The sequence below is a fragment of the Bidens hawaiensis genome, unplaced genomic scaffold, assembly GCF_021521415.1.
Source record: "Bidens hawaiensis isolate Kalapana, Puna unplaced genomic scaffold, B.hawaiensis_p1.1 tig00032349_1, whole genome shotgun sequence".
NCBI classification, from domain to species: domain Eukaryota; kingdom Viridiplantae; phylum Streptophyta; class Magnoliopsida; order Asterales; family Asteraceae; genus Bidens; species Bidens hawaiensis.
Window position 1 is genome coordinate 209,061 of NW_027495488.1, and position 9,355 is coordinate 218,415.

Consider the following 9,355-nt stretch of genomic DNA (forward strand, 5'->3'; position numbering starts at 1 on the left):
GAGGTATTTAACCATCTCCTTCCCGACACCCCTCATAGCCACCTTAGAGACCAACCGCCTCCAAATGGCCCCAACGGCAATAGGTCTAATCCCATTGTCCGGTTTAAGCAACGGCGTAAGTGGGGCAGACGCAACAAACTCTGCCAACACCTTAGGACACCTTCCCCCCAAAAATAAATTAACCACCGCAGAGATAGCCTTGAGCAAACCATCCGCAATCGGAGACCCCTCTCCGCACAACGCATCTAAAATGTGTTGGGCTCGCAAACCGTCCCGCCCACACGAAGTCCCTTTAGGGAAAGACTTAATGCACCCAAGCACACTATCAACGTCCACGACAAGGGGAGACTCAGAAAGCAAGGAAGCAGGCATAATCGGAGGTGCCATGATGGGATGCTTAGACAACAAAGCGTTCAAAGTATCCTTACCGAAAGGTGCAACCCCTGAAGAGCATAATACCTTGACCGCAGCAGTGAAATGCCCGTCCGCAACTTTTCGCAAACATTGTTTAACATTGGCGCCCAACCCGGCATTGTCAGACTCGGGTACAAACGCATCACCACCCGGGGCATCTCCTAGGGGTTGGTTAAAAAGCGATATAAGGAGCTCAAAGAAACCGTCACGGTCACCCCAAGCGGATAGCGACCGTTGAATAATTCGGCATTGCTCAGACTTTCTATTGCCAGACCTGCGTTGCTGACGATTAGAAGGTCTGAAAACTCGTAAGGTGCAACGTGGTAACAACAACAGTTTCACCCACGCCTCAACAGACTCTGGCATAGCCGCCACCTTACCCAGAGCACCCACTAAGGCTTGGGAAAAAGCCATACGACAACTATGAGGAATGTTTTTAACAGTCGTAATAGGAAGAGTGAAGACACGCTCAAGGAGAGCTACATCCACCTCCACCCTTCCCACCGCGACAACTTCCCTCCCAACATGTGGCTTCGCAATCCCCACTATATATTCCTCCACATCTCCCATGACACACTTGTACCAGACCGACCCGTCATCATGATGGCACCCCCGACGGAGAGCATGTGACTCCATACACGCTCCACACATCCACCTACGCGAGACCTTTAAAGCCTCACCAACCGAAATAAACAAATCCAAATTTGTCGAGATCGCCTCCCGTAAGGTCTCTTTCTTGTCATCTGATGACAAATGAAGCCGCTTAATATGTGCGGCCAATCGAACCCCCTTGGACCCCGGTAATCCATCCGGGCAACAGTGGAAGCCTCTAAACGGACACGGCCAAACAACCTCCTCAATAGCCCCGGTCATACCACCCCCGACCCACAAAACACCCCGGTAGCCAAGTACCACACCAAGAAAAATAATAATAAAACAAAACTCGAGTTGAGTTTGAGGAATGAACACCCGAACCAAAGAGGAAGGAGGAGAGCAACCACCCGTTGCCCTCCCCTCCTCAAAACACCAAAAACAAAGATTATTTCATTGAAGCGTTTTGTCAAACACCTGGCGGGCAAACTATTTTCTTCAAAATTTTAGTTGATGATGATTCCTTTTTAAATGTACAAAGTGAAAATGGGATTTGATGAAGTATCAATAATAATAATAATACCCTTAAGCTGATTCAAGTGAAACAGCAAACAAAACTAGGGTTTGGGCGGCAGAAGCAAATAGCGGACGTCAGCCGGCGGGGCTCAGTCAAAGAAACAAATTGTATTCAATTCAATACAATTGGATGGTTTGAATATGTGGAATTGGATGATCCGAAAGAAAGGGATGAAAAACAGAGAGATGAATATTAAAGAAACCAATCGAGCACGAACATGGTTTCCGTGTTTGTATTCGCTCATTAAGAAAATGAATTTGTTTGTACTCGTGTTTCTTCTTTATGTTTAACTGAGTGTAGCATATGACAAATGAATCAATGCATGCCAAGTGTTTGTTAAAATGTCTAAACGAACAATTCTGATGGAGTAGGTGGTTCGATGTAAATATGGTTTAAACTAATGAAATGGATGGCTTAAATATCTAATAAACTTGATTTCCATGTTTGTATTCACTAATTAAGAAAATGAATATATCTGTACTCATGTTTGTTCTTTATGTTTTTGAACGTTAACAAACAGATGTAACATAAACGAACAAGCTTAAACAAAAAAATAGTGTTGTCACTTGTTGTATTATGGGCTGAAATTTGCTGATCATTACTGTTAATGTGGTCTTGTAGTTTGTTATAGTAAGTTGTTAACAGTTCTTAAAATATGTTGAAATTTGCTTATGTGAAATGATGTATATATTTCTGAAATGTGCTGTTAATTATTGCTTAACTGTGCTGCTAATTAGTGCTGAAATTGTTGTATATTGGTGCTGTATTATGTTGTGAATTGATGCTGTATTTTTGCTTAAAAAATAATCATGTAAATTCCTGTCATACTCTGCTGAAAGTTGTGGTAAAAGTGTGCTGAATTATGCTGTATGCTTACGAGTAGCATGATTGTTTGTTTATTAGGTTGTTCAACATCCGAGTTAAGTTTCAGTTTGGATTTCAGTTTTGCTTTTTTTAGGCTTTGATTTCAGTTTGGATTTGCTGAAGCTTTCACTCCTGGCATGTATAGGTAAACTTGTAGTTATGGTTGTGTAGGGGTATGGTACTAAACCCGGCTTACGACCTTAATTTATTATGTTTGGCTTGTTTTATTATATGGGCTAATACAATATTATTGGGCTGAGGGGGTTTTGTGGAGGTAACCCTAACTGGGCTATGCCCATTAGGGTACCATGATGGTGGCCATGAGGCTCCCTATATAAGGAGGTCTCCACCTCCTTATTAAGGGTTGGTTGTTCTCAATAAGAGCCACCACCATAACCATTTTTGTGTCTGTAAACAAGAGATCCTTGAGATTTCTTAGCAGTCACCTCCACACCCCCAAAAACCATTGCAGATCTTAAGCTACCGGAGAAGAAGATCGAGTCGTGGTTCGTTCATCTCGAAGACCGGGGAACATCGTCATGGATCAGGTCAGATTCATTTCATGTTTCTACATTGGCGCCATCCGTGGGACCGGCAACGAACCACGTCTTGTTTTTCGTCTCGGTCCTCCGATCTGTTCATCAAATACTCTAGGTTCTATGATTTCTTCTTTCAGATCTGTCCTATGGAAGTCCAAAAATCTGTAGATCTGAAAATATTTCAAGATCCGGAAATATACATGAAGAAATACCACCAAACTTTGGGGAAAAACCCTTAGATCTGTGTTTTTATAAGTGAAATATACCAGATCTAGTTATGATTTTTTCAGATCTGGGTTCGTTTGAGCAATAGTCACATTTCATATTCATAGATCTATAAATCCTTTCAGATATGTTGGTTTTTACATAAAACCTACCTGATGTGGATATTCAGATCTGTTCCATGCGCGCTCAACTCCCGCCATGCATGCGCGCTCAACTCTCCGCCATGCATGTGCGCTCAACTCCGCCATGCATGCGCGCTCAACTCCCGCCATGCATGCGCGCTCAACTCTCCGCCATGCATGCGCGCTCAACTCCCGCCATGCATGCGCGCTCAACTCTCCGCCATGCATGCGCGCTCAACCCCGCCATGCATGCGCGCTCAACCCTTCGCCATGCATGCGCGCTCAACTCCGCCATGCATGCGCGCTCAACTCCCCGCCATGCATGCGCGCTCAACTCCGCCATGCATGCGCGCTCAACTCTCCGCCATGCATGCGCGCTCAACCCCGCCATGCATGCGCGCTCAACCCCGCCATGCATGCGCGCTCAACCCTTCGCCATGCATGCGCGCTCAACTCCGCCATGCATGCGCGCTCAACTCTCCGCCATGCATGCGCGCTCAACTCCCGCCATGCATGCGCGCTCAACTCTCCGCCATGCATGCGCGCTCAACAACCCCGCCATGCATGCGCGCTCAACCCTTCGCCATGCATGCGCGCTCAACTCCGTCATGCATGCGCGCTCAACTCCCCGCCATGCATGCGCGCTCAAATCCGCCATGCATGCGCGCTCAACTCCCGCCATGCATGCGCGCTCAACTCTCCGCCATGCATGCGCGCTCAACCCCGCCATGCATGCGCGCTCAACCCCCCCATGCATGCGCGCTCAACTCCCCGCCATGCATGCGCGCTCAACTCCCCGCCATGCATGCGCGCTCAACTCCCGCCATGCCACGAGCCAAACATAAAGGTCGGGAGCCTAATAATATCCCAAACAGCCACGCGCCGAACATAAAAGCCTAATAATATCCCAAACAGCCACGCGCCGAACATAAAGGTCAGGAGCCTAATAATATCCCAAACGGCCACGCGCCAAACATAAAGGTCGGGAGCCTAATAATATCCCAAACGGCCACGCGCCAAACATAAAGGTCGGGAGCCTAATAATATCCCACATGGCCACGCGCCAAACATAAAGGTCGGGAGCCTAATAATATCCCAAAAGGCCACGCGCCAGCGTAGGTTGGGCACACCTCATAATTTGCCCGAGGATGGGAACCTTGTAATACATCCACTTTTAGTTGATATGTTTTTGCAGGTTCGGCTATGAGTCGCACAAGCACCTATTACATTATTATTATTATCTGGCCGTTTGTGCCTCCATTATTATTTTGAAGACAAGCCAGGATAGTCATCCTGCGTAGAAGAGGCCCTTGTGGGCCAGTCATTATCATCATATTATAGCTTATAAGCCGCAACTCGCGCATGCTTCATTATTTTATAGCTCGTAAGTCGCTTCGCGCGCAAGCTTCATTATTTTTATAGCTCGTAAGCTGCCTCGTGCGCAAGTTGCGTTACATTATTATCGAGATGCGCACTCTATCTTTTATCAGGCCCCACGCCACTATTGTTATGATGCGTGCTATATCTTATTCATGCCAGTGCACCATTATTATCATAAGGATCACAACATGTCACCATCATGGAGAAAACCTCTCAAAACTCAAAGACAATAAAGACAAGGCCGAAGAAAGGGGAAAAAACCGCCTCATATCCTAACACACCTTATGAAGTCCAGAGCTCCACCTAAACTCTTGCACGCCTATGAGCAACACTGGACTTGGGGGGCTTGTAGGGGTATGGTACTAAACCCGGCTTACGACCTTAATTTATTATGTTTGGCCTGTTTTATTATATGGGCTAATACAATATTATTGGGCTGAGGGGGTTTTGTGGAGGTAACCCTAACTGGGCTAGGCCCATTAGGGTACCATGATGGTGGCCATGAGGCTCCCTATATAAGGAGGTCTCCACCTCCTTATTAAGGGTTGGTTGTTCTCAATAAGAGCCACCACCATAACCATTTTTGTGTCTGTAAACAAGAGATCCTTGAGATTTCTTAGCAGTCACCTACACACCCCCAAAAACCATTGCAGATCTTAAGCTACCGGAGAAGAAGATCGAGTCGTGGTTCGTTCATCTCGAATACCGGGGAATATCGTCATGGATCAGGTCATATTCATTTCATGTTTCTACAGGTTGCGATATAATAAATTTAGACTATTGAAAGTTTTACTTTTATAGATTTTGTGTTAATTAAATGTAGCACATAAACAATAGTAGTTTATTGATAGCTTTTATAAGTCTGTCTTAGTGTAATATTATTGAGCGAACTTTTAACGTATTAATAATGTCGGCCTCATCTAGCAATCTTAACCAGCCTCTGTTGTCTCCTAAAAGACGACACGCGTCATTAGTTTCTGATGTGCATTCAGTTGACGTGTCTGATCCGGCACCCGTTAATGACACAATCGGTGGCCATATAACTTGTGCTTTGGGTTTGGGTGTAGCCAGCCTTAGCACGTCTTTGTTTACTTATGTGCGTAACAATCTACGTAATCAACCTAACCCTTGCATTTCTTTGTATGGCTCGACTTCGGCCAGTTCGTGCTTTAACGATCTGGGAGACTGTACTTTGTCGTGCGAGTTTTGTGGTGCTCTATTCTGGAATGCTGAACGACTAAGTTCGGTCCCGCTTAGTACAAGGCCTAGGTATAACCAGTGTTGTAAAGGTGGTCATGTTTGTTTTCCACTTCATACTAATCCGCCAATGCAAATGAAAAACCTTATTGAGCGACAAGATTATCTTGACAGCATACGTGCCTATAATTCAATGTTCGCAATGACTTCATTTGGTGCGAAAGTTGACCGTTCAGTTAATAACGGTTCGGCCCCGTATGTGTTTAAGGTTCCTGGTCAAATTTCTCATTGGTTAGGTAGTATGTGTCCGGTTAAGGGTCAGCCCCCAAGGTTTTTACAAATGTATGTATATGATACGGCCAATGAGATACGTAATAGGCTTACACAATTTAATCAAAGAGAGGACGGTAACCTCAACGAGGACATAATCCGATCTATAGTTCGTATTTTGGATAATCATAATGAGTTAGTGAAGTTGTTTCGTACCGCGCGGGATCTTTGTTCCTCGAACAATGTTCCTGAATTTCATGTATGTCTGTACAATTCTGTTAGGCAAGTGTCACACGATATGCCAGCGCCTAAAACTATAGGGGCGATTTTAAATGAACCCGTATCGGGTGCTAATGATTTTGATATTGTTGTACACCAAAAAGATGGTCATCCAAAGCGTATAAATAAGTTAAGCAGTTTGTACATGCCGTTACAATATCCGCTATTATTTATTTATGGTGAACGTGGCTGGTCTCCTGATATGCGTCTTACATCTGATGGGAATAAAACAAATAAGAATCTGACAATGAACATGTACTATAGCTTTATGATACACGATAGGCATTCTCATTATTCAGTAATTTTGAGAGGCGGTCGTTTTTTTCAGCAGTGCTTAGTAGATGCTTATAATTGTATTGAGCAAAGCCGGCTTGACTACATCCGTTCAAATCAGAATTTGTTTAGAACCGAGTTTTTGCAAGGAATATATGATGCTATGTCTAATGGAGACACTGAAGGGCATAGTGTCGGCAGACGTGTTATTTTGCCATCGTCTTTTACCGGAGGTCCAAGATATATGTACAATCACTATCACGACGCGTTGGCGATATGTCGTGTGTACGAAAATCCTCAGTACTTCATATCCTTTACGTGCAACGTCAAGTGGCCAGAAATTGTTCGTTTTATGAGTCAGTTTTCGTGTCTGAAGGCTCATGACCGACCGGACATTATTAGCAGAATCTTCCAACTAAAGGTTGAGGCGTTTCGTAAGTATCTCAAATGTAAACAATCTTTCGGGCCTGTAATTGCCGGTGAGATTTTGTTATTTATTATACTGTTTTATGTCGCACAGTACTACATGCATATTAAGACACATACTCACTTTTAGATCTGTGTTCTCATTTAGATCTATACACGATAGAGTTTCAAAAACGAGGGTTGCCACACTGCCACATACTTGTCTGGGTTTCTGCAGCGCATAAGATTATTATACCCAAAGATCTTGATCGTCACATTTCTGCAGTTGTACCAGATCCTAACATTGAACCTGAGTTGTATAAATTGTTACTGAATCAACTACCCACTAGCCAGGCGCACTACACTAACCGAATGGTTCACGAATAATGAACATGATGCCAGCGGTCGTCATCTGTGGTACATCGATTACCTATCTGAATTTAGATGGTACAAAAATGGGAAGTGTTGGACACGGCGCTTACACGAATCAGTTACAACCCTTGGTAGACTTGTATACATACATCCTTCTTGTGGTGAAAGTTTTTACCTTCGCATGATGTTGAGTCACCGAGCCAGATGTACATCCTTTACCGATTTTCGAACTGTCAATGGGATCGTATACGACACTTATTGTGCGGCATGTGAAAAATTGGGCTTGCTTATGCACGACAATGAATGGTCGCTAGCTTTTGATGAAGCTAAATCATGGGCAACACCTAAAGAGTAACGCACGCTTTTCGCCCACATATTACTTCACTGTGAGGTGTCGAATCCGGTTAGACTGTGGGAGAATCAGTGGAGGTCAATGGCCGAAGACTTCACAAGAAATACCGAAATCTTTGCTGTTGAAACACACGATTGTGTTCCAGATGAAACATTGCAACAATACGTCTTGTATGAGGTGGAATTACTGCTAAATTCTTATTCAACTCTCTTAAGAAATACGGTCTTCCAATGCCCAATGAAACTTTAATTTGTAGCCTACAAAATAGGCTACTTATGGAGGAAAAGAATTATGACCGAGAAGAACTCGCACAGCAGCACAATCTTTACAAACAAAGTTTTCACCCACAACAACGAGAAGCCTACGAGCATGTAACGACGTCTTTAGAGGCAAACAATTAATTACTTGCTTTCGTCTACGGGCATGGAGGTACTGGAAAGACGTTTTTGTGGACTACAATAACCAGTTATCTACGATCCCAAGGAAAAGTTGTTCTTACAGTTGCAGCATCTGGTATTGCCTCACTACTCCTCCCATCAGGTCGAACAACACATTTGCGATTCAAAATACCGATCGACCTAACCGATAACTCGAATTGCAATATCAGCAAAAACACTCAACTCTCTCAGCTTTTAGTGGAGGCAGTGCTCATTATATGGGATGAAGCACCTATGAGTGATAGAAAGTGTTTCGAAGCGTTAGATAGGACACTTAAAGATATACTTGATAACAACAAATATCCATTCGTGGAAAATCAATTCTTTTAGGCGGCGATTTCAGACAAACACTTCCTATTAGAAAAAATGCTTCAAAGTCAGAAATTATATCGTCTTCGTTACCTCGGTCATACTTATGGTCCAGATTCAAGATATTTAGGCTTACCCAAAACATGCGTGTTCTCCGTCCAAACATGAGCCCCGAAGACGTAGCCGAAATCACCTATTTTTCTAATTGGTTGTTGGATATAGGCAACGGCTTATGCGGATTTCCTGACGATCAAATGAATATTGATTCAAAAGTTGTTCACATACAAGAAAGATACATCATTCCGTATGACAAAGATTCTATATCAAACTTGTGCAGTTCATTTACGATAAAGATACCCTTCAATCACCGACCCCTTCAGAACTTGCACAGAAAGCAATAGTTTGCCCGAAAAATAAAACAGCCGATTTAATCAATGATGTCATTCTTAATATGTTGCCAGGCACACCAACCACGTATCATAGCACTGATCTGGCAGTTCCACACACCAAAAACCATCCTGATCTCGAAATGCTATACCCATCCGAGTATCTTAATAAACTTAACATTTCCGGCTTCCCACCACATGAATTGAAACTGAAAGTTAATGTTCTCATAATTCTGCTAAGAAACATCAACCAAAAAACAGGATTATGCAACGGAACCGGACTTCTAATAACCCAACTCCTACCTAGACTTATCAAAGCTCGAGTAATAACAGGCACAGCAGTAGGCCACAAACTCTATATAC

The 9,355-nt window shown here is 43.7% G+C and overlaps 1 protein-coding gene across 1 annotated transcript; it reads left to right on the top strand.

The window, feature by feature from the left end:
* The first annotated feature begins 5,619 nt into the window (after positions 1-5,619).
* On the top strand, positions 5,620-7,287 carry LOC143583277 (uncharacterized). Its single transcript, XM_077065623.1, has one exon. The coding sequence runs from the start codon at positions 5,620-5,622 to the stop codon at positions 7,285-7,287; it is 1,668 nt and encodes a 555-aa protein (XP_076921738.1).
* Positions 7,288-9,355: the final 2,068 nt, after the last annotated feature.

What these genes read in the sequence shown, in the direction of transcription:
- LOC143583277 (XM_077065623.1), top strand. Translation starts at nt 5,620, where the DNA reads ATGTCGGCCTCATCTAGCAATCTTAACCAGCCTCTGTTGTCTCCTAAA.